The sequence below is a fragment of the Naegleria lovaniensis genome, assembly GCF_003324165.1.
Source record: "Naegleria lovaniensis strain ATCC 30569 chromosome Unknown tig002, whole genome shotgun sequence".
Taxonomy (NCBI): Eukaryota; Heterolobosea; class Eutetramitea; order Acrasida; family Naegleriidae; genus Naegleria; species Naegleria lovaniensis.
The window spans coordinates 943,348-967,394 of NW_025407824.1; the positions used below are offsets into that span (position 1 = coordinate 943,348).

General features: G+C 37.1%; 10 protein-coding genes across 10 annotated transcripts; 4 read left to right on the forward strand and 6 right to left on the reverse strand.

Annotated features, from left to right (window-relative positions):
• Nucleotides 1-21: 21 nt before the first annotated feature.
• C9374_007250 (uncharacterized protein) lies at nucleotides 22-1,917 on the reverse strand (the record flags this gene model as incomplete). The annotated part of the gene is made up of 1 exon (XM_044697201.1): nucleotides 22-1,917. The coding sequence occupies one exon, from the start codon at nucleotides 1,915-1,917 to the stop codon at nucleotides 22-24; it is 1,896 nt and encodes a 631-aa protein (XP_044555613.1).
• Nucleotides 1,918-2,071: 154 nt separating this feature from the next.
• On the forward strand, nucleotides 2,072-5,175 carry C9374_007251 (uncharacterized protein; the record flags this gene model as incomplete). The annotated part of the gene is made up of 4 exons (XM_044697202.1): nucleotides 2,072-3,696; nucleotides 3,911-3,935; nucleotides 4,065-4,396; nucleotides 4,593-5,175. 4 exons carry the CDS (start codon nucleotides 2,072-2,074, stop codon nucleotides 5,173-5,175), a joined length of 2,565 nt encoding a protein of 854 aa, XP_044555614.1.
• Nucleotides 5,176-5,341: 166 nt separating this feature from the next.
• On the reverse strand, nucleotides 5,342-8,194 carry C9374_007252 (uncharacterized protein; the record flags this gene model as incomplete). The annotated part of the gene is made up of 3 exons (XM_044697203.1): nucleotides 5,342-5,792; nucleotides 5,842-6,316; nucleotides 6,379-8,194. The coding sequence occupies 3 exons, from the start codon at nucleotides 8,192-8,194 to the stop codon at nucleotides 5,342-5,344; spliced, it is 2,742 nt and encodes a 913-aa protein (XP_044555615.1).
• Nucleotides 8,195-8,655: 461 nt separating this feature from the next.
• On the reverse strand, nucleotides 8,656-10,268 carry C9374_007253 (uncharacterized protein; the record flags this gene model as incomplete). Its single annotated transcript, XM_044697204.1, has 2 exons — nucleotides 8,656-9,597; nucleotides 9,915-10,268. The coding sequence occupies 2 exons, from the start codon at nucleotides 10,266-10,268 to the stop codon at nucleotides 8,656-8,658; spliced, it is 1,296 nt and encodes a 431-aa protein (XP_044555616.1).
• A 314-nt stretch (nucleotides 10,269-10,582) lies between these two features.
• On the reverse strand, nucleotides 10,583-14,279 carry C9374_007254 (uncharacterized protein; the record flags this gene model as incomplete). The annotated part of the gene is made up of 2 exons (XM_044697205.1): nucleotides 10,583-13,588; nucleotides 13,722-14,279. The coding sequence occupies 2 exons, from the start codon at nucleotides 14,277-14,279 to the stop codon at nucleotides 10,583-10,585; spliced, it is 3,564 nt and encodes a 1,187-aa protein (XP_044555617.1).
• Nucleotides 14,280-14,581: 302 nt separating this feature from the next.
• C9374_007255 (uncharacterized protein) lies at nucleotides 14,582-15,997 on the forward strand (the record flags this gene model as incomplete). Its single annotated transcript, XM_044697206.1, has 1 exon — nucleotides 14,582-15,997. One exon carries the CDS (start codon nucleotides 14,582-14,584, stop codon nucleotides 15,995-15,997), a length of 1,416 nt encoding a protein of 471 aa, XP_044555618.1.
• Nucleotides 15,998-16,097: 100 nt separating this feature from the next.
• C9374_007256 (uncharacterized protein) lies at nucleotides 16,098-16,962 on the reverse strand (the record flags this gene model as incomplete). Its single annotated transcript, XM_044697207.1, has 3 exons — nucleotides 16,098-16,189; nucleotides 16,288-16,593; nucleotides 16,836-16,962. 3 exons carry the CDS (start codon nucleotides 16,960-16,962, stop codon nucleotides 16,098-16,100), a joined length of 525 nt encoding a protein of 174 aa, XP_044555619.1.
• A 201-nt stretch (nucleotides 16,963-17,163) lies between these two features.
• On the forward strand, nucleotides 17,164-18,726 carry C9374_007257 (uncharacterized protein; the record flags this gene model as incomplete). The annotated part of the gene is made up of 4 exons (XM_044697208.1): nucleotides 17,164-17,500; nucleotides 17,636-17,925; nucleotides 18,052-18,223; nucleotides 18,317-18,726. 4 exons carry the CDS (start codon nucleotides 17,164-17,166, stop codon nucleotides 18,724-18,726), a joined length of 1,209 nt encoding a protein of 402 aa, XP_044555620.1.
• Nucleotides 18,727-19,614: 888 nt separating this feature from the next.
• On the forward strand, nucleotides 19,615-20,911 carry C9374_007258 (uncharacterized protein; the record flags this gene model as incomplete). The annotated part of the gene is made up of 4 exons (XM_044697209.1): nucleotides 19,615-20,117; nucleotides 20,185-20,403; nucleotides 20,465-20,562; nucleotides 20,610-20,911. The coding sequence occupies 4 exons, from the start codon at nucleotides 19,615-19,617 to the stop codon at nucleotides 20,909-20,911; spliced, it is 1,122 nt and encodes a 373-aa protein (XP_044555621.1).
• Nucleotides 20,912-20,923: 12 nt separating this feature from the next.
• C9374_007259 (uncharacterized protein) lies at nucleotides 20,924-23,850 on the reverse strand (the record flags this gene model as incomplete). The annotated part of the gene is made up of 2 exons (XM_044697210.1): nucleotides 20,924-22,081; nucleotides 22,156-23,850. The coding sequence occupies 2 exons, from the start codon at nucleotides 23,848-23,850 to the stop codon at nucleotides 20,924-20,926; spliced, it is 2,853 nt and encodes a 950-aa protein (XP_044555622.1).
• Nucleotides 23,851-24,047: the final 197 nt, after the last annotated feature.

Below are 24,047 nucleotides of genomic sequence, written 5' to 3' on the forward strand. Positions count from 1 at the left end.
AAAGTTGCCTATGGTGGTAAATTACTTGTTGTTGGTAAAGAAGTCATAATCCTTGTCCAACAAAATTCTTTGAAATCTTTTCTTGAATGAGACACAATTGGTAAACTGAAACATTTTAACATGATCCAAAGTTCCAAATATATCAGTAAACTCTACATGAGATAATCTGCAAGAACTAAATCCAAATACTACTCTTCTCTTGCTATTTGAATAAGCATTCAAAAAAGAAACAATTTTTCGATCATATTCATTGTGGTTCACCTCACTGGTGAAATAGACAATGACATCAAATCTGTGAATAATTTTCTGTAATTGCTCTTTTTGTTCCTTTCTTTTCAAAAATCGATGTGGTAATATTCTTTGTTCAATACTAAGGGTGTGATTGTTTTCTGAATGACCCGATTCCTGAGAATTAAGGTCTCTTGCTTTGGATAGGAAATATTCAAATTGATTTTGGCTGTCACGGTTGGGATACAAGACCAATACTCGTGGCAGAGAGTGTGGTGGTAATATTACGAGTTGAACTTCTTCCTGTTTGGAATCGGACAAGGTTTTAGTGTCATCCAAGACACTAAACACTCGGTCATCAAAAGGACAATACATGTCATTTCGAATTTCTTTCGCGTAATAATCCAACAAGTCATAATTCGGTGTTCCTGTTTGTGACGAGTCCATGATGGCTTTGGTACACAACATTCTTGGAAATTGATTGAGACCTCTGTTTCGATGAACGACTTGTATCACTCCTAGCCCTTGCATTAATAAGGAATAGAAATACTTTTCAGTCAGACGAGGAGCCAAGCTCGTCTTCAAGTCAAACTTTTCACAATAGTCATAGAAAAATTGTAAATGACGTTCGTTCAAATAGTGGAAAAAAAAGATGGATTCCAACTCTTGTGTATCCAAGCGATATCCAGCGTGTAATAATCGATACCACAAATGAGGATCTGTACGATATTGTACTGCTCGAGCAAAAAAGCTGGATGCATTTCTGAGTGAGGTTTGAATTTTACGTGCACTACCAAGCATGGGATGTTCTTTCAGTCTGAGTGCATGTTTCGATCGTTCGCGCTGCATATCACACATGTAGGAATGATTGCCTTCTTCAAAACAGCAAATAAATTCCAAGATGGACATGAAGATCATTTTCCCCAATGCTTCAATATATTCAGGAAATTGTTGACAGAACCATTCATCACCCTCAGTCTTAACAATTTCATCAGTATCTCCCCAACCATAATCATAGAATTCATAACTCAACAGACATGATTTGAAATGTTTGGCATGCTCTAATTCTGTCTCAATATTGAGTATTTGATACTTGTCATTGACAAAGGCATAATAAGACACAGTGGAACGGTCTGGGCGTTGAGTAAAAACTGAAACTACTTTTCCAGAGCCATTGTCCATCGTGATTAATATTGCCTGTCTCAAGGTTGCCACAAAATCTTTGAGATTTCCACATGACAACTTGGAAAATAATTGTTGAAATTCAACATCGGAGAGTTGTGACAATTTTTGAACACTCAGAATATTTTGTCGCAACTTTCGTAAATCATCATATTGTTGTGGATACAAATGATTCACAAATTCAGTCCAATCAAATAAATATTTCATCAAATCGTTATGTTTTGGATGGATCAATGCATCGAGACCATGATTCACGACATAGGTGTGGTAATTTTTATAAAACGTTTCACTGTTGGTCAATTCATACCATTGTTTGCAAACGAGAGAATATCGAAATTGAACGATAGGAAGTAGAGAGTAGGAAAAGATGTGATACATAATGTCATCAATGAAATAAAACGGAGTTGTATGTTCATGTGAGTATTTCATCATGATCGTGTCGTGATGATCTTGAGACATTTTCAAGTTTGAAGATTTGTCAAACTCCATAATATTGATGCTTGACATTTTTCAACAAGTTCATCACCTGCAATTTCTGAGGGTAGGTTCATCATTTTTCCTTCTTCTTTGTGTAATTACTTTGGCTCTTTATTCATCTTTTGTTTAAATGTTGAACTTTGGTGGGACCATCCGTTGATGTTCCCTGTTCTGTTGTAAAAAAATGCAGCAACACCGCGATCAATTATCGGGCTGTCCATCATCAACGGCCTTTATAGATGGAAGGTTTGAGGTTGCATCTTCCAACACATTTAATTCCATGTCCATGATCATACCAAATAACAGGACTTTGCGATCACCACTACCTACTCTCTCGGAATATGAAGATCCTTTTATTATACATGATCCCAACGCATGTTGGTGCTCGGGATGTAAAAGAAAAATTGAAATAGGCTCTGTAATTTTATTATGTTTAAATTGTCCTTTTGGTCGACATATACACAAATCACGAAATATGGAAGTAAATGACATGACCACAAGCTGCTGTAGTAGTAGCAATATTAGTCAATCATCAATGGATGGAAATTCTCAAAATTCAAATATCAACTCCAATAATAATACAAAAGGGTACATGTTATGCAACAAGTGTGGAAAGGACTTTTCAAAGCATCATCTTAAAAAAGGTCATTGTTTTGTGACCATGTTGAATAGAAGATTTAGTTACGAAGCTCTATTAGAAAGTGCACGATTTGATACATTATCAAGCAAGATTAGTTCAAAGTGTATTTCAAAGAATGGTGTTTTAGTGGTGGATGGTTTTTGTAAAGTTGAGTCAAGTCATATCAAGTCCAATTGTTGGTTATTCACAAAACCAAAAGAATTATTTGCAGATGAGGAGATTCAAATATTTAATGATAAAGTAATTCATAGAAGAGTGACATGTGATGGTTGTGAATGTACAATTCATGGAACAAGATACTGTTGTTTAAATTGCGCTGACTTTGATTTGTGTAGTAATTGTATGAAACAGCATTTACATCATGGTCGAAGCAGCATGTTGGGAACAGATACGTCCATAGATCGATCCACAATGACCGTACAGAATATTGCTAACACTGAGGCAGCCACAGCAGTTTCACACAATCCGAATCATGTTTTTTTACAAACATTGCTTCCACTATTGAACAGACCTCAACAGCTTTCTAAATGTATTTTTTTGGATGGCCTTAGTGAGAATGAAACTGGAACTAGCTATATGAATAACAGCGTCAATCATGGTAACAGCAGCCTGACGTGGAATAGCTCTTCACCAACTGACTTCAATAATTCCCATAATTACGAGCAACAGCAGTCATCCATGCAACAACACATGGTGATTCACACTACAAACTCACCACAAACTCTTGGAAATAACACTACATCTGGTTTGATTGACCTCACGCAATCGAACCCAAATATTACAATCATTCCATACAATTCGAATATATTTGACTTGCTCTATGAAATTGAATGTCTGAGCTTTTCCAAAGCATACAATAGGGAGTTATTATTGCAATTATTGAATTTATCACTGTACAATTCTTTGGACAAACCTGTTGATTATTTTGCATGGGTTGCCTTAGTGAATACTGAAATGGTACATGGTATTATTAGTACCAATGCACGTTCACACCACACAAAAAAACCTCAACAGTACGTTGCAGGATTTATCATGTACAATGTGAATAAGGAAAAGGAGAGAGCTGAGATTTCATCCTTTGCAGTACATCCCTCTTTGAGAAGTCATGGAATTGGTCGTGAATTATTGCGCTACTCATTATCTCACATTCTTAATTATGAATGGTTGTGGTATGGCCAAAAAAAATCGTCGTTGAACTATTGTCTGCGAACAACAAGAAAATATTGTGCCTCCATCTCAATAGTCCAACCAAACCATCATCCTAGAGAGAGATTAAAGCAATTTTCCGAGCCAGCACTTTCTCTCTCCGACCTCAATCTTTTAAGTTTCCGTCTATTTGTACAAATCCTCAATTTTATATCCGACAAAAGGCCTCCTAATGAGGGTTGTCCAACAAAAGCCTCAGTCGGTAAGTGTTGTTTTCTCTGTGAGAGAATTCAGCAGAAAAAAATAGCCTAACAATTTTTTTTGTTGTTGTCATCATTTCTTTTTCATCGGGATCATCCGAACACATTGAATCATCATCAAAATGAATAAGATTATTGAAAAGTTACTTTCGGGAGATTTAACAACCATTGGAGTAACAGCTTTTGCTATTGTTGCAATTTCAGTTTTGGTCAATAAGATTATGGGAAGCAGACCAACCAAACCAGTTGAAAAATCATCACCATCCACCACCACAACAACTAGTACACAAATGAAGAAGGAAGAGAGTGTCATCTCTGCCGAGGAATATAGACCATTCAAGCTCATTGAAAAGAAGAGTCTTACCGAAGGAGAGAACGTGAAATGCCCAGTCCGTCTCTTCAGATTTGAATTACCTGCAGGAAAGAGTTTGGGATTGCCTGTGGGTCAACACATTTCATTGAAGTATGTTTCAGTTTTATGATGATGATATTAATTTCTAAAATCATTAATTGCAAATATTGAAATGAATGAATCATCCTTCGACACAACAAATTCGAATTTTTCACATGGCGGAATCCGAATATGACTACCGCTACATTTCCGAATGTGTGGTCACAATCACTTAATTTCAATTGTACTTTTCCATACATGACAATAGGGCCACCATCAATGGAGAGGAAGTTGCCAGAAGCTACACACCAACCTCTTCGAATGATGATAAGGGATTTTTCGATCTTGTGGTCAAGATTTATCCAAAGGGCCTAATGACTCAACACTTGGATACCATGAAAATTGGCGACACCATTTTGGTTAGTGGACCAAAGGGACGTTTCAATTATGAAAAGAACAAGTATAGCAAGTTGGGAATGATCGCTGGTGGTACCGGTATTACACCAATGCTTCAAGTTATTGAGGAAATTCTCAAGCATCCAGATGACAAGACTGAAATTGCTTTATTGTACGGCAACTTGACTGAACAAGATATCATTTTGCGTGATAGATTGGAGGAATTGGCCAGAAAACACCCACAATTTACCTTGTATCATGTTTTGAACGAACCTCCAACCAATTGGACTCAAGGAGTTGGTTTCATCACTCAAGAAATGATTGAAAAGTACTTGCCAACTGCAGGTGAAAAGATGAACGTGTTAATGTGTGGTCCTCCTCCAATGTTGGGAGCCATGAAGGGCCATTTGGAAAAGCTTGGCATGAAGCGTGGTGAACATTACTTCTCTTTCTAAGGTGACTGATACTTGTATGTACATGAAAAAATATTAAATACTTTTTGAACAACTAAATTTAATTATACTCTTAACAACATGTTTTAATGTAACCGTTACTTCTTTTTGGGCCCTTTCTGCCTTCAGCAAACAATTGGAGAGAAGACAGGATTAACAGTTAATGATTTTATTGCATCAATTTAGAAATCGCTTGTTTTGGAAGAATTCTTTCCAATGGATTCAATTTAAGCATGTTTGCAACGAGCTCAACAAATTCAGTAGAGTATGGACTGGGTTGTGGAATTTTCATCAAAATAAATTTTTCAATGTCGTTTCCTCCCATTTCATAATATTGAGACAATACAGTGGTCGTGTTCATGGACATTAATTGAAATAAGGTCACTCCCAATGCAAACATATCACTTCCAACAGAGAATGATTTGTTTTCTTTGTATTGTCGTTGTTGGAAATTCGTATGTAGTAATTCTGGAGCCATGAACAACAGAGTTCCAACCTGAGAGCCATTAGTAGAAATCAAATCAATGGATTTCGAAAGACCAAAATCACCCAATGCCACTTGGATAGTCTCCTCTTTCACATCAAAATTTCTCACCAAAATGTTTCCAGGCTTAATATCACTAATCATAGGACTCAATTACGGTCTGACCATCCATCAAAAACACTTACCGATGTAAAATTCCATATTCACTAAACATCCAATCCAACGCTTCACAGACTTGTTTCGTTAATTGTCTCAATATATTTTCTGATAACCTAATTTTCTTATCAATGAAAAGCGACTTTAAACTTCCTTGCATCAGCTCCATTTCAATGCATACACGTGAAGTAATATTGGGAATGAATGCATCGTAAATTTGAACAATATTAACATGTTTCATTTTGGCCATAGTCAACGCTTCCTTAAATGCGTCATTTAGAGTTGAGGGATTGTCCACTTGGAGTTGTTTCAATGCTTTGCATTTTTTGGTTTTCAAATCCACCACTCGATAGACATTTCCAAATCCTCCATTGTCTATAAACACAATCTGTTCATATTTGGTTTTCAAATACTTGTCTATGATCGAAAGCTCTCTGAAAGTTGGAGAAGAATTTAGAGTTTCTGTGCTCGTGGAAATATTTCCATCATTGGATTCAAAATTGCCTGGTGTTTGCGTATTCAACTCGCTCATTGATAAAGACGATGATGTTGAGATTTGACACTACACACATTCTTGGCCGAGTGAATTCCAAAGCTTGAGCCCGGAAGCATTGAGTGCTGTGATGAAAACGAGTGAATTGTGTCTGATCGTTTCGTTTCATGGCTCTGGAATGATTGAGTACTTTCAGAGTAGTCCTTGGTGCTGTTGGAAGAACCTATTGAATGTTGTGACGACAATTTGTGAGATCGATTCGTAACATGAACTTTGATAAATTTGTTCTTGTTTTCAAGAGATGAATCTTGGAAGAGTGCGAGACAATCTTTCACATCATGGTCGTTCTTGACATCCATATCCCCGAAAGTTGGATCAAAATAAGTCAAGGTCATTGCTTGGTCTTGTAATTGTATAAACGAATTCTTCACTTGTTCCATCAGAGACAAGAATAAATTATTGCTGTCAATAGTCACTCTGCTCATTCTTGTCCCAAACTCATCTTCGAGTTTAATCACAAGTCGTTGGGAGATGTTGGATGGTTGGGGAGACATTGTTGTTGGTTGGGATATGCTCGACATTTGTTCAGGCAGTTTGGTTGGTTGTGGTTCGTGGAATAGCTTCTGGTTGAGCAAAGTGTATCGTTTTTCTTTGTCAACCTCTTGTGAACAAACTTGAATGCTCATGTCAATGATTCTGTCAACCTCATTCTTAAAGCTATCATCAATTGCTAAATCTTCCGAAATAAAATCATTCAATTCTTGAGAAATGCGATGATGATTATTTTCTTTGGTTGACGCTAGGTTCAAAGTTACTTGTTTCACTGCTTCGAAAACAACATCTTTGTCTTTTTTCAATTCTTCTGCAGCATGTATAAGTGCAAAACCATTTTGTTTCACTGCTTCGAGAACAAGTATGTTGTCTTTCTTAAACCTTTCTGATGCATATTCAAGTGCTAAACCGTTTTGTTTCACTGCTTTGAAAATAATTTCTTTGTCTTTTTTAAACCTTTCTGCTGCATACTCGAGTGCAGTACCATCTTGGTTCACTGCTTCGAAAACAATTTCTCTGTCTTTTTTCAATTCTTCTGCAGCATACATAAGTGCAGAGCCATTTTGTTTCACTGCTTCGAGAACAATTTCTCTATCGTTTTTCAATTCTTCTACAGCATATCCAAGTGCAATACCATCTTGTTTCACTACTTCGAGGATAAATTGTTTGTCTTTTTTCAACTCTTCTGCAGCATACATAAGTGCATAACTATTTTGTTTCATTGCTTCGAGAACAATTTCTTTATCTTTTTTCAATTCTTCTGCAGCATATTCAAGTGCAGTACCATCTTGTTTCACTGCTTCGAAAACAATTTCTTTGTCTTTTTTCAACTCTTTTGCAGCATATTCAAGTGAAATACCATTTCGTTTCACTGCTTCGAAAACAATTTCTTTGTCTTTTTTTAATTCTTCTGCAGCATACCCCAGTGCAACACCATCTTGTTTCACTACTTCGAGGATAAATTGTTTGTCTTTTTTCAACTCTTCTGCAGCATATTCAAGTGCAGTACCATCTTGTTTCACTGCTTCGAAAACAATTTCTTTATCTTTTTTCAATTCTTCTGCAGCATATATGAGTGTAGAACTTTTTTGTTTGACCGCTTCGAGAATAAATTGCTTGTCTTTTTTCAACTCTTCTGCAGCATACTCAAGTGCAGACCCATTTTGTTTGACAGCTTCTAGAACAATTTCTTTGTCTTTTTTCAATTCTTCTGCAGCATGTATAAGTGTAGAACCATTTTGTTTCACTGCTTCGATAACAATTTCTTTGTTTTTTTTCAACTCTTCTGTGGCATATTTGAGTGTAGAACTTTTTTGTTTCGATTTCTCCAGGACCATTTGTTTGTTTTTTTTCCTAATTATAGAAAAATAATCTTTCCAACCCATTTCGAGTTTTGGCAAGGGAAGATGTGGAGGTGATTTTTTGTTGTTGGTTATTTTCGAGAGAGATACTAGATGAAATATTGACAGGATCGATAAAATATATCGCTTGAAAACCTTACTGCTAAAACAACAGTTTCGCGGTCATGATGCTGCAAGAAAGGACTGGCATAATTAAACTGGCCCTTCTGAAACAAATTTGGTTTGCTTGTCCTTGATGTATTCATGGAAACCTAAGTAAAGGAATATCCGGTTCTGTAAAATAATAAGAGAATCAGGCATAGCAAGTGCTAACATTTGTTAACGAGTTCGGGATCTTTTAACGGGTGAATATGATGTGATAGCGCGGAGATGTGTGAATTTTTTTTAAGAGGAAACGGCATTGTAAAAAGTTCTAAATTCAAATTTACACAATTTACTTATAATTTGATAATAATTATTGAAATATTGTCTGTAGAGCCGAGAGAAAGGGATCTCTTCAAAATGAATTCAGCTAATTGTTGACAGTTCATTGTGTTGGCATTTTCATGAATCAAATTGACGCAGTCTTGGTCTGAAATTACATCCCAAACTCCATCACACGCCAAAATGAGATAATCGTATTCATTCTCAGTCAAATCAACAAAGGAATGATAGGGCTCAGAAATGACCCATTCCTTCATGGCATGGTCTCCAAATGATCGAGTCACACTGAGAACACCATTCACACGATTATATGCCACAAATCCATTCTTTGCCTTGATACGTTTCACTTCTCCTTCGTCACTGGCTTTGTGATCATAGGTAAGTCTTTCTGCAGTTCCATCCTTCTTTGAAATGACGACACGAGCATCTCCACAATTGGCCACATAGAGGAAACGTTTCTTGGAACTTGGAAGCGGTCTCACATAGCACGTAATACTTGTAGCTCCATTGTATAAAATTTCTTGAAGTTTAAGTTCTGCATCCATCCTGCTGTAAGCTTGGTTATAGACTTGAGTGACATCAATGAGCTCAGATTGCTGAGAGTTCTCCATATCGTTCAATTCTGATTCAAAAATGTTGTGGAATCTACTTTGTACAATATTGACAGCACCACGCCCACCATGACCATCATAGATTGCAAAAAACCCCTCACCCTCCTTTCCTCTGAATCTATCAATCATACAATGTCCATCTTCGTTGGTTCTTCTGTGTCGGGGATTCATGTCTTCAGCAAATCCAATATCTTGGAATGATGAAAATGGTGGTTTTGGTACTTGAAGAGTATTGGCATGATTAGATTGATTGCTTTCAATATCGTTTTCCAGAGACATGGTCGAGTGTTGTTTGCTTGTCGCGACTTGTGAATCAAATTCCGTTATTAGATTAAAATTCTTCTTCTACTCCAATATTTATAATATCAACACGAATTTTTGTATACACGTGGATTGTCAATACCAATCAATAGATTAATTGATTTCGTTTCAATAACAAAAGGGATCAACACACAGCAGCCAAGTAAAAAGCCGTGGTTATGAACGAGATGATAAATATTTTTTTCGTGATGATTTTGTTAAACAAAAAAGAGATCATCCAGCAATTTTCACCAAACAAAAAGTTCATACGAATGATGAATTTCCGACATGAAAAAGCATACACGACAATTTTTGGAAGAGGTCGATGAATCCAAAATATAAATATTCACGTATGTACTTACAGTTGTGTGTGGTACATCATCGAGATTTTGAGCTACGAATTGTGAGAGTGGAATTCCTTTCGTTGTTTGGGAGTGATTTGATGGGTTATTGCTGTTGTTATTATTAATCGTTGTTGTTGTTGTTGAGGAGGAGGATGACCCTCTAGGACGTTGTTTTTGTTGCCCATGAACCGTCAAATGATCTGATTGTGGTGGCGATGATGGTATTTGAGCACTGGTTGTTGAACTACTGAGAAATCCGAAGGAAGTAGGAGTTCTAGGCTCCTCTTCGGTATCATCGGGAAGATCATCAGTGTTGAAAATTCGCTTAGAGTCCATCGATTTGGACGAGAAGAAGGATCGAAATGTGGGCATTCTTTTGTTTCAGATGATGTTGATGAATAGTATTTAGAGCGGTTTTTACTAAAGTGTGAATGTGCACCAAACTTATCTCCGATAAATATTGAAATACGAGGATGATGGTCCTTTATGAAAATAATACAGAGGGCTGTAATTTTTTACGGTGTTATGTTGTTCTCACAGTAAGTTGCTTGTTTTGATGGAGGCGACTTGGTAACCTCAACCTGGCAATGTTCGTCAAAGTGGCACGAAATGTGCTTTTTTTATTATTAAGGAAAGTTTTAGAAATGTCGTGTGAGTCATGCGTGATTTTCACTTGAGCATTCTTGTTACCTGATGGTAGCTCCTCTAGGAGATGTTGGAAGAAAGTCTTTGTGTGGAATTGTGACTTGTTGTTGTGTGGAAGGAAGTGGTATGGATGAGATCATGGCAGTCCCAACATGATTGCTGGTGGTGGGTACGTGATGATGTGCTGTTGTTGTTGTTGCACTCGTCGATGATGATGTGCCAGGGAATGAATGAGTTGGAACAATTCTCCTCATCAATTTTAGTGTTGAGGGTGTTGAATGTGGATTGTGGTGAAATGGAACCGCAGCGCCTCCACCACCAACCATAACTGAAGTCGAATTCGAAGACGATTGGAGTGCATTCTCCTTATTCGACCGCAATGCTAGAATCCAATCGTTATCAGCAGCAAATGACACTGGAAGGATGGATGGCTTTCTTCGGGAGGCCGTGGTTGCTCCAATTCGATGTTGTGCAGATTGAGTGTAAGCCATATAGCTTGGCACAGGTTTTGGAGATGTTGGTGAATCTCCCTCAAATTTTACCTTTTTGGTCTTTCGTTTTGCTGTTGAAGGGACACCATTGGTTGTATCGTCGAATTTTCGTGCCTTAGTGCCTTTTAATTGGTTAGGTGACAGAGGAGGATTCGTATGAGACTGTTCTGGCTGCGATTTGGATGGAGAAGTTGTTTTTTTGAGAACACGTCTCAGTTTGCTTTGCTCAACATGCTTTGTTTCCAAATAGTCTGTTCTGAATTTCTCGAACTTTTCCTTGAGAGCATTAATGTCTTCTACTGCACTCTTCTTGAGAGGTGAAAAATGACGGTGAGCATGGGGATCCAATGATGATGACGACGACGACACTTGGTTGCTCGTGTGGATATTCCTCTTTGAAGGTGATGGATAGGTTGGATTGAATGAGTAGCCATGAGTAGTACCTCCTACCTTTTTGAATAATTGCGAGTTATTGTGGTGGTCCTCACCATCGTTCATATCCTCCATGACGAGATCTTCATCTTCTGGTGTCAGTACTACCGTATTCTGTTGTTGTTGTTGTTGTAGGTGTGAATGATTGTCCACAAGCGAGAGATTACTCATTTGAGGAGACAATGGAGGTGATATGGATTTATCTGAGCCTGAATCGCTTGCCATTGTCGTGTCCACAGAAGGAGCTTCTTCCATCAGGTAATTGTTAATGAGGGGCTGTTTTTTACCATTGTAAGATCGATCATTGCTATTATTCTGTCTGACGCTGGTTGGATTTGACACTGTTTTTTGTTGACGTCTTGCACGAGTCAATTTGGATTGAGCTTGTTGAGCATACTCTTCAGGAGTAATCACCTTCTTATCTTCTGTAGGTACGTTAGGGAATGAGAGTTGGAATAGGGAGGAGAATTGGGTCGTTGAGCTGCTTCGTCGTTTCTTGGCTCCTGTGTGAATGTTTTTGGGAGTTTTTAAAGCATCCTCAACCATTGCATCGTAATCAGCTTCGAGTGGTAAACATGAAGCATTGGTGGTACCAACAGAAGTTGCATTTTGATGATTACCTTCGTGGAAAGCATGATGTTGCTTTTCAACAACATCCAGCAAGCTACAGGCCATCATATATGCACGCTCAAGCTCGGGCGTCAATGAATTGGTTTCTTTCAAACGATCATACATGTCTTGCATGACGTCGTGAGCTTTTGAAGAGCAATATTGAGCGTCTTCCAAAATGAGAGCCATTCTTTGAGCTTTGGATTTGTGATGGTCGATCATTCTTTCGAGGTCTAAATTGAGTATTTCCTGGTCGTGTACCTTAACTTGAAGATCAAGTAATTGTCTCAACTCGTTATTGCCAATGATTTTGGGAACATGGTCCTGTATGGACTTGGCACAGGAAATGTTCTCTTGTAAGTGATGTTCAATTTCTTCCTTCTTTGAAATGTATTCCCTCTTGGCAAGAATAAGAGTGTCTGCGTCTTTTTGACGCGTATGAATACGAAGTGGTTTTTCTTCACCTGGATGCTCTCGGCACCACCTCTCAATTTCATTCTTAATAGACATGATTTGAAGAGAGTTTTGTCGGTCCTGTTCCTCGAGTTCCAATAAAATTCTTCGATTTGTCATTTGCTCTTGGAACACTGTAGAGAGACTTGATCTCAGCTCTTCAGTGCTTTCTCGTTCCTTCTCGTATTGTTCGTTCTGCTGTTGCGAATTGGTGGACAATTCGTGCTCTTTGGTTTGCAGTTGAATCTTCAATTCTTGCACCTCAATTCGCAACTCGTCGATTATCTTCAGATATTTGGTAATGTGGAAATTGACATTGTGAATATTCTTCTTAACTATTGTTTTGATATTCTTAGCTCGGTTTGCATATTTGAGAGTGTTATAGGTATCGTCGTAACAGAGATCACTTGGGCTCAAATTAGCAATCATGACAGTTTTACAATTTCCTCCAAGGGAATCTTTGAGTAGACGAGTCAGTTTTGAATTTCTGTAAGGGACGTAGCCCTTTCCTTTGTTTTTTCCCAGTGCATTGATACAATTGGCGAGAGCAAGAAGAGATTTGTTAATGTTAGCTCCTTCAACAAGTCGTGCTCCTCGATTTTTGGTGACAGAGGCTCTTTCTGAACCTGCCAAATCTATGAGCGAGAGTTTTCCAACACCAACATCTGCTTGAATATTAGCTGTTCGATCTGTTTGTTGTACATTGATTTGAAAAACGGCATGAGATCGTGATGATTGAGCATTTGCTGCTGTTCCAAATTGTGTTCTATTCGAAATACCTCGTTGAATAAGTTCGAGAGCGTGATCGGCATTGTGACATTCGTGCTCTGAAAGACCTGAAACCACAATTCCCTTGGTTTTGTCTTCACGAATTTCGTGGTTCACTGCTTTTCCGTTTTGAGGTACCAGTAAATCATGAATATTCTCATTATATACTTCAAGAAAAGAAACAGTCACTCGGTATGTTTTTTCATGTTTTCGTTTCTCCATCATTCGAAATATATCAATGATGGTTAAGGGTAGAATTCCAGGTCCACTGATTTCTGAGCCAAACATGGTGAACTGTGTGAATGTTTTGAAATTTATCATATGTACATTGCATTGTATCAAAATTTGAGTGTTCATTTGCATAGTAACAAAGAGGCAGCGAATCATTCTTGTCAAGACGTGATAATGCAAAATACAAACTACTTACAGTCTTACCTGCACCAGTAGCTCCATACGCAAATACAGTAGCATTGTATCCATCCAAGACACTCTCCAAAAGTGCCTTTGCAGAGTTTTCATATACTTCAAGTTGTGTGGCCGTCTCATCAAAAACACGATCAAAGGCAAACCTTAATTCCTTTCCTCGTCGTAATCCAAGTGCTCTACGTTGCTGTTGTGATCCTTGTGCCGAATCCGATGGATCAAAAACAAGTACATTTCTATCCACGACTCTCACAATAGAGCTTGATTTTCGTTCCGCTTTTTCTCGAGTACTTTCGGGCCTCACTCTAACTGTAACTAAAATGTTGCTGGAACTTCCTTGCATGGAGGTGAAGGGATCTTCCGTTAATGATCCCGTGTTTGTCGAATCAGTATTCCACGCTCGCAGCGAGCTTATGAATCCATCTTCAATATTGCTCGTGTTTAAAATGTTGATGTTTGAATTATTTTGAAAATTATTGTTGTGAGCGAGCTGATAACATGATGATGAAGAGGGTACATCCTCCGTCGTATTCATATCATTCTCTGCTTGAAGTAGCATCATTGCTTTAATCTTTTTTAAAGAAATCTACTGTGATGAGAGATACGAGAGCAGTTCTTTTTTTTAATTTGTGCACAACGGTTTTGGGCGCCAATTCGTGGCAAAACAAGGAAACCAAAACAGATTTCAAAAAAATGTTTCACTCTGTGACTTCAAAATTTTGCTCTTTCGCTTCCAAAACACGAGCATCAATACGGAGAGCATCGGGATTTGCAAACTCATCTCCTTTTCATCATCATGGACCATGTGTAATGATCGGAATAAATTCATGGCCATGTACGGGCTTTGCCAGCATCAGACGAGAAATGTCAAGTCTTGTTCATCCGTCCTCATCATCAACAAACAAAACCATTCCAACCATTAAACATACCAAAGATCAAATTCCAGCATTGAGAGTGAAAAAACCACAACATCTCGTTCGAAAGCCTTTTATTGATACCATTCTTGACCCTCAAATGAAACAAATTTCACAAAGCGCACAAGAATTTTGGGAAATGGATCAAAATGGTGCTATTGAATATTTAGAAAAGAAATTAGCAGCAGCGTTGAATGAAATTTCTTCCAGCAGCAACTCTGTGAATGACATCAAATATGAAGTAAGCGTGGCAAAAGTTGCAGAACAATTAGCAACCATGTACTATGCCACTGAAAGCTATGAAAAAGCTCTCAATTTGTTCTCAGAGCTGAAAGACAAGTATTATTCGTACAGAAAATATATTTTACAGAAAAATCCAAACGAGCAGGTGCCAGAGGAAAACTATGAGCAAGAAGAAGAACTTATTGAAAATGATTCTTTTGCTATCGTGGCAACCAATTTCTCAGACTGTTTAATAGGCTTGGGACGAGAGAAAGAGGGTAGACAAGCACTTTTAGACGCATTGGATTTGTGTAACTTTGGTCATGAGGGACTTCAATCTGGACCTATTACTGAAAAGCTTGCATACATGGCCCTTCAAGATTCGAAAGCAAAACATCTAGACCTCTCTCAGAAAATGCAAATTCTTAAAGATGCCATTGAGCTTATTGATTCACGAGAAAAAGATACACAAAATTGCGACGTTCTCTATGCCAAGGGAATTTTATTTGAAGAATTAGCAAAAATTTTGCCCGTGACAAGAGTGACCGAAAGAGAACAATATCTTGACAGTGCTGTACAACTCTATAAGAAAATGTTACAAATTGATCCTACTCAATATCATGCCATGATGAATGCTGGTGATTGTTGTTGCAAGCTAGGAAAAGATTCAGAGGGATTGAGCTATTACAATCTATTCATTGACAATTTTGACGAAATTATCAAAGATAGTGCTTCTAAAACCAAAAGATTAGATTACTTTGCCATGTATGTGGATATTATTGTGAAATTAGGAATTGCCTATACGAAATTTGAGGACTATGACATGGCCATCAAACAATTTGGTATTTGCATTTCATTTATTGATAAAGTATTGAAGCATAATTCGGCTCCAAATGCAACCACATTGAGATCTTACAAAGTAGCTGCATTAAATAAGAGAGGAATTTGCTTCTTACGCAAACACGAGTATTGGAAATGTGTGAATGACAATTCAGATGCAATTAACATTGATAATACGTATTTCCCTGCCTTCAGAGATAGAGCAGCAGCATATGAATCTCTTGGAAAATTAGATTTAGCAAAGGAGGATAAGGTTCAATGTGAATACTTGAAGAGAAAGTTCGCTATCAGTACTACTTTTTAAAAAATTTTAATTTAATTTTATTGATCCTGCTCAATATCATGCCATGTGTCAATGTTGACATTCTAAATGATGTATTATTGTGCAACCGCGTAACAATGCACTAAAGTTGACCACAATCTGAAATGGTAACCTTCTTTGAGACTGCGCCCAATCTATTTCCATACTGTTCTAAATCTTTTAAGATTTCCAAACCTGTTTCAGCAAGAATAGAGGATTAATATCATGAGAGCGGAAATATCGTTTTCAGAGATTTTCTTGTCTAGTCCACACTGGTTTGAGAAAATACATACCTGATGTCACTTTACCAAAGGCAACATGTTTTCCATCCAATTGAGGAAGTGGTCCCTCTGCCATTGTGAAAAAAAACTGACTACTGGCCGTGTTAGGACCACTATTTGCCATGGAAACAATTCCTTGTTCGGAATGTTTCACTGTGAAATTTTCATCCTCCAACTTGCCGCTTTCGTAGATGGACCTGCCAGATGTTCCATTTCCTTTAATAAAATCTCCAGTTTGAATGCAAAATCCAGGTTCAATTCGATGCACTTTGCAATTCTTGTAATGCAGGTTTTTTCCTCCTTTTTGACCCTTTTCACCTGTAGAATGGTTCAACATTGAAACAACCAGTGTAAAACAATTTAAAATTTGATTCGTTTCAAATTTGCGGGTCAATGGGCAGTGAAAAGAAACCCATGATCACAATATTAAAAATTAAATACAATTTCCATTCCAAAAATTCAATGTAATTCCGAGAGCATCAATGTTTCATTTCGAAAAATCCATTGGGATTGTGGTCATCATGTTCTGGTAAATTCGTATATTCTCCAACAATACCCACCTGTACATAATGCTCTAAAATTTTCTGCAGTTTTTGGTACAATATCGGAAAACAATTCAATTTCCACTCTTCCAACTTTTTTATTTCCAACCGAAAACTCTAAAAACACTTTCGGCCTTGTCGACATTTTTTTGTGTCAACGTTTCATCTAAACAATCACCCATTAAGATTCACAACATTAGGCCAACGTTTCCTCTAAACAATCCATTAAGCTAGTCCAAACGAAGAACAATCACCGAATCATGCACACGATAAAGGAAGGACTATCTCATGAGGACTGCGAATTATTACGAAGTAGATCTGCGAAAGGATGAACAGCGAAAAAAAAATGTCCCTGCTTCTCTCTTGTTTGAAATTCAGTGTTACCACAACGATCTTTCTGGTTGCTGCATTTCTTGCGGTTGTGTTGTTCTATCCATTTCCAAGTGTTGATCAGATTACAAAAGAATGGCCTTTAAAAACCATTGAAGAATATGAACACAAGATGGCTCCGATGATGGCTACTCGTGGAGTTCATTTGTCTTTTTTCCCAAAGAAAGCCTCATGGAGAAAGATTAAATTGTCCAGTGGAATGGAGTTCAACTTGTTAGAAGGTGGTAAGAGAGAGGGAGATGCCAATCAAAAGTTGTTGATTTTTATGCATGGCTATCCTGAAAGTGCTTTGTGTAAGTGTTGAAGATTATATTTTTCTCTCGGTTGTCTGAACTGAAATAATCATCGTATCACATGTGTTTGATCATGGTTTCATGACATGGAATTGTGTTCTTGTTGTCCACTGATGTATTATTGGAATCTGTTAGTGTGCTGGGGTAGATATTTAGATCACTTCATTGAGAAAGGATATTGGGTCATTGCACCCGATATGAGAGGTTTTAATGAGAGTTCTAAACCTCTACCAGACAGTGTGGACTTGCAACAAGTGATGAATTATCCCAAATCATTTTCATTTGGTGACATTAAAAAGTACTTGTCTGACTTGCACCGAATTGCCTATTATTACACGGATAAGTATTATGCACAGGATTATTATTTATTGGTGACTGAGTATGCAAAGAGAGATAGGGCCATTTTCATCACACACGATTGGGGTGTAAGTATTATTTGGTGTGATGTTGTAATGATGAAATTGTGTGGCCTTGCTTATTTATGAATGGAACGTGAAATTGTTGTTATTCGATCAAATGCAATTAATTGTCAAAATCAAAATTGAGAACAGAGTGGAGCAGCTAACTATGTCATGCGTGAACATCCAGAGATTTTCGAGAAATTGGTCACAGGTGTTGGAAACTTTTTAAATTCTCAATTCATTAAGAAACAACCACTCGATTTTTTGAAACAATTACTCAAATCGTGGTACATTTTTTTCTTCCAAGTGTTGGGAGTATCTGGTAAGTGTATGATGTGAATTGTTTGGAATAATGTTTGTATCATGAAAATGTCACACTAATGAAAAATGCAACACCAAACAACGACACGAACAGATATTGCCATGTCAAGAGATGACTTTTCCTTCCTACTCTTCTTTACAGGATTTGATGAATTGGGACGTCAGGGAAGAATGTCTGTTGAGGAATTGAATTTATGGGCCAATCATTGGAGAAGGAATTATGTCACCGCTACTGCCATCTATAGAGGCATCTTTAGAAATTCCAAGCCACCTCAAAAGATTGAAAACAAATCCGTCTCCGTTCCAATTCTTTACATTCATGGAGAAAACGATCGATATATTTCAAGTGCACCCATGTACTTTTTTTTGGAGAATATGTTAACTGAAGAGGCAAGAAAACAATCGAGTGTATTTGAAGTGAAGAATGCTCCTCATTGGACTCAATTATATGGCGAGGAAATTATTCCAAAGATTGAGAAATTTATTTCTAGGGATAGCGCTTGAGCATTAAATAAACCCAATAATTTATTACATGTATGATTTGTTCTGAATGAAGTGAAGGGATCGATTGTAAACATTAAATTGGCAACAGGGTCGGTTGAAGGACTGTTATTCACTCCTCCACCAGTTACCATCACAGTACTGTTCAACGAAAAGTAACAAGAAAAAGCATATCCTGAAAGAAACATTTTACACCCTTCAATCACATTGCAACATATAAAATTGCTTGCATGAATTTGGCAATTCTCAAATTGACTATTTGTGGCAGAGACTCCATGAACGCTTGTGAAGTTTTTAAGGCAACACCGATTGAGATGAGTGTTAGTAATTGAACAATGATCCCTCCATAGACATTGCAATTCTCTTCCAAAATGCAATCAAGGAGATGAGAACTGGCAACGTTACAATTTTTCAAGTGACATCTTGTCAAAATCTGTCCTGAACATCTTCATTTTGTTTGAGGGTGGTTGTTTTTCTTGAGTCATGTTGTTGATTTTGTTTTTTGTTGGTTTCATTGGAAGTGAATCAAAAGGTGAGTTAAAAACAAATTTTCTTTAATCGAATTCGAATTTTACAAAGTCCATTACTATCTTTCACGTTCACGTTTCGCACAACGTTACAATGGATCGGAAGACTTGCCAACTCATTCCTCACAACGCTTCACCTTTGAAAATGAGAAAGAGTCTGTTCTTTCCTCCATAAACTAAATTTCGAAGTAGAAAATCACTTGGTATTGTCGTTGTTAGACGAATTGTCCAAAAATGCGTTCGTGACGTTTCCATGACCCAAACACTAGAAGACCTTACAAACTTGGTTCCAGAAAATATTGAGCTTGATGAAAAACATTATCTTGTAGTTGCTAGAATTGTCTTTTATTGCTCTGAAAAAAAAATGTTGAACCCGAATCTCGAGTCGGAACAAGTGATTGATCAATTTCTCACGACCAAGCACGGAAAAACTCGATACATTTTGAATGGCACTAATCTCTCAGCACCTACCGATCATTTGATTGTTTTTGTTTGTGGAATATCTTCTCACTCCTATTCTTTTCATTTTCTTGTGAAAGCGCTCATGAAACAATACGAGTCGTTACGATCATCACAACAAAATATTAAATATTTACGATATGATAAATATGGAAGAGGAAAATCATCCAATCCATTGGATATTCTTCATGATGGTGATTTGTTTGTGGAGCAATTGTATGAATTGATTGATGGAGTTGAATTGAAACCAAGACGTGTTGAACAACAAAATAATTCATCAATAACATTAAAACCAAGAATAACAATCATTGGATTCAGTATGGGAGGAGCTATTGCAACTCTTTTTGCTTCCAAACATTCCGATTTAGTGGACGACTTGATTTTGTTTTCTCCTGCAGGAGCTAAATGGTAAGAATTTACATTATTTGCGAGATTTACCTATTAATGTGCATCGTCGTTCCACAAAAAACAACAGGAAATTGCCTTTTGGAAGCTCACTAGTGAAAGTTTCATGGTTAGGGAGTGTAGTTTACGGAGCAATTCATAATGCGTCAACGACAGAACAAAAAATTAGTACCGGTCTTTTTAATCTAAATGACGAATTAGTGAAAGAGAGAGTGAAATTTGCTGTTGAAATGAAAGAAAAAGAGGACGAATCAAGTTCACAAATTAGTAGTTTTGTCAACTCCTTCACGTAGGTGTTTTGAAAGTAATTGTTTCACAATGTTTCAACATAATTACTCTTCTCAAAAAAGTAACTTCCCACTAACTGCTATTGAGGACAAAATTCAACATGTTGGTACCAAATCTCACATGAAAATTATGGTGATTTGGGCTCTGTTTGATGTCACAGGTTTGTTTTCATTTTTGCAAATAATTCAAGATAATAATAGAGAAAAGTACCTGGCGATGAATGCCTTTCTACATATTTTACTTTACTTGGAGAGCATCCAAAATCAAGATTTGCAATTATGAACAATACAAGACACATGTTTTATATGGAGAGAGAGGAAGATACTGCAAAATTAATCTACAACTTTTTGAATGATTCAAATGACGACGGGGATGTTTTCGAACGTTCCTCACGAGCTTTACAAAACATTCAACAACAATCAGCAAATGAAAAACTGATGACAAGTAGTGACAAGATCAAGCTGACTTATTTCACAGAGCATCCAGTTTTTAAAAAGTTTATCATCTAGTGGTGGTACTTGTTACTTGATTTCCGTAGTTCTACCTGTTGGAATGATTTGATTTCTCTTTAGCTTGCTTGTGTTTTCAACTTGTATAGTTCTTTCCATGGAATATTGATAGACAGATATTAAATGATTGACGTTTCTTAACATGGAGTCTCGTAATGTTGCATCCATGGTTGTCACCTTGTCCAATAATTTCATAATCGTGAACTTGTCTTCAGCTAATTGATCAAGAAGAGAGATGGTTAGTTTGGAAACTGTCTTAATTCTCTCGCTCGCCCTTTTCTTGCTCAATGATGCAATGTTTTCCTCGTGATGTTTTTCGATAAAACAAACGTAGGTATTGACAACAATACGGCAACACTTTTCGCTGAATTCGTTTCGCACCTCTTCACTAAAGCTATCATTTTGCATGACAGAAGTAAGGAAAGGAAGAACTGTTTCAAAGCATTGTTCAATCAGACTTTTCTTTTCCGTTTTCATGGGAACTATTCTTCTCTTGTTTCCTGATTTTGTAGGCTTTTGAAATTGTGAGTAATACTTGCCAAAGTTGTAGTCATTCTCCTGAAAGAGTTGTTCAATTTTTGCATCTAGATCTGATCTGAGAGATGTGAAAAAACAGTCAATGATCATTCCCACTCCCCGTTTCATTCCATTGAGCAATGTTTTTAGAGTTGAGAGACCATTTGTTTCTGTTAGAGTATGAACGCAAGACGTATCCAGATGACTCTGAAAGCCATACGATCGCACATGAGTGGCTCCTTGTAGCACCTTAACAAAGTGGTAAAGAAGCTCCAACAGGACATAGAGATCTGAAGAAAGGGTGACACAATCCATTTTGCACTCTTTCACTCTCTTGAGCTCTTGTGTTTTGAAATGCGTAAAATTGGTAATCATTTCAAAAATGGTAAATATTTCAAAACGATTTTCGTTGATCCAATCAATGAGCCGATCATTATTTTGATGCAAGTTTGTTTTTGACTTTCCCAAACTATTTCTAAGATCATTCAGACTTTGTCTGGCGCTTGGGTCTGAGCTCCGTTTGTGTGAATTTGGAACAAATCCAAATAAAATTCGATAAATGGATGGAAACTCTTCTTCGCTCACTGTAACAACAGGTTTCTCATTATCTCTTCCGCTAGATATGTAGTTATCAATGGATAGATATTTCAGGCTCTGCGTTTTGTAATTTTCCAAGTCAGGTCGAATATGGTTTGAAACAACAACATGAAAAGAAAGTGTACACTTACATTGAACAACAGATTAAAAAACGCAGTATTGCAATGAAATCCACTTGAGGTTCGTCGCGGTGTCATGATTGCAACATGAGAATGGTTTAAACTTTCCTTTGTGGACTGTCGCTTTGCAAGTCTAATATTTTCATGCACACAGTGAAGAATGGGTTTGCACAGTGGATCGTCCTTCTTTTTGATGGTCAAAGGCTCCCTTTCAGTTGCAACTGGATCGTTGAATGGTGAACTCTCTCCGTGAACCATTGAAAAAATTCTATTGTTCAAGTACTCGACGTAAAACAACGTCAAGCTTTCAACATTCTTCTCTTCTAAGGAGGGAAAAAATACTTCACCCATTTGTAAAAATGAAATGTTCATGTCTTCTATTTGTTTTAAGGTGCTATTATAGTCAAACAAGTCGTCGCTTGTGGCTGAATTAATCCGTTCTGTGTCGAGTCGGAAAATATCCTTTGAAATAAATGAATCTTGCTCATTTTGATCCTTCCCATCAACGCTGGTACAAGCAGACAAAGTGGAAACGTTATGTGCATGTTTGGAATTGTTTAAGGATTGTTGGTAGTGCTTGCGATTTTCAGCGAGATGTCCATTCTGTAGACTTGAGAAATCAGGGTTCATCAACATACGAACAGATCCACATGTTAAAAACGGCAATGAAACATGCTGCAGGTTTTCCTTAATGATTTCTGTCACTCCACTGATAAATACAAACTCTTCCGAAATTAATCCTTCCAAATATTTTTTACATTCTTCCCAATTCATTGTGATTTGCTTTTGAACTCGCACTCGGGACGAGTTCAAGTTATCTATTTGTTGCTGTTTTTTAGGGAACGCAAAATATTCCTGAGGAGAGTTATTAAGATCTGTAGATGCTCCGGTCAACGAGGCAGAAGAGTTGGCTCTCGGCGATGTTAAAGTTCTTGGAGAATGAAAAATAAAACTGGTGTCGATAGCACTCAGATCCACAGTGTCCAAGAGACTTAGTTTTTTAACTGGTATTCTTCCTTCTACGTTGTAAATTCTCTCCAATCGAACGTCTGCCGCGCATTTCATTAATTCTTGTGAGGTAATTATGAACGATTCTAAGGATATTTCCACATGATTAAATTGCTCACAAAATTTGTCTAACGATGAACCCATAGCACTCGGCCGCATGTTCAAAAACCATGAGTCTAAAAAGTATTGTTTCATTGAATTGAGCAATTGAAGATACTCTATCGATAGGAGATTCATTTGGTTGACAATATCAAGAACTCGTATGATTTGAGAGCGAAATAATTCACATGAATATTCATGAATTTTCTCATAATCAGACATGATTTTGTTCCAATATTTCAAAATTACCACTTTTGCTGTTGCAAACCGATGCACTAGCTTATCATCATATAACTTCAAATAAATATTTTGTATCATGATTTGTTCCTTCCGAAGATCTTCAAAATTCATTGATGGTGAATGGAGAGCCATCATTGATAGAATTTTCCATGCTTTTCGGATGGGTTTAACAATATCGGAACATGTTTTGAAAAAGTCTTCCAAATAATTTAAATCAAGCTTTACTTCCGAAAGAGGGCCAGAATTAAATTTCTTTTCCATCTCTGCCAAAATTTTCAAAGACCGAACCAAATTCTTTTGGAAATCCAAAGACAGATATTCCCTATCAAAACTCTGCAACGAATAATCCTCGCCATCCATTGAATCCAAACTATTTTTTTGTTGTTGTTTTGGATGAATTTGTAAACCTCGGTTATTTTTTGGCGCAAATTCGTTTGTTCCATTTTCTATTAAAAAAATTGTTGTTCTTGGGTTTTTCCTTGAACTTGAAGTTTATATCGGAACCCACAGTTTCAAATCTGAGAAGACATTAAACTTTGATCCTTGTTGTTGTGGCG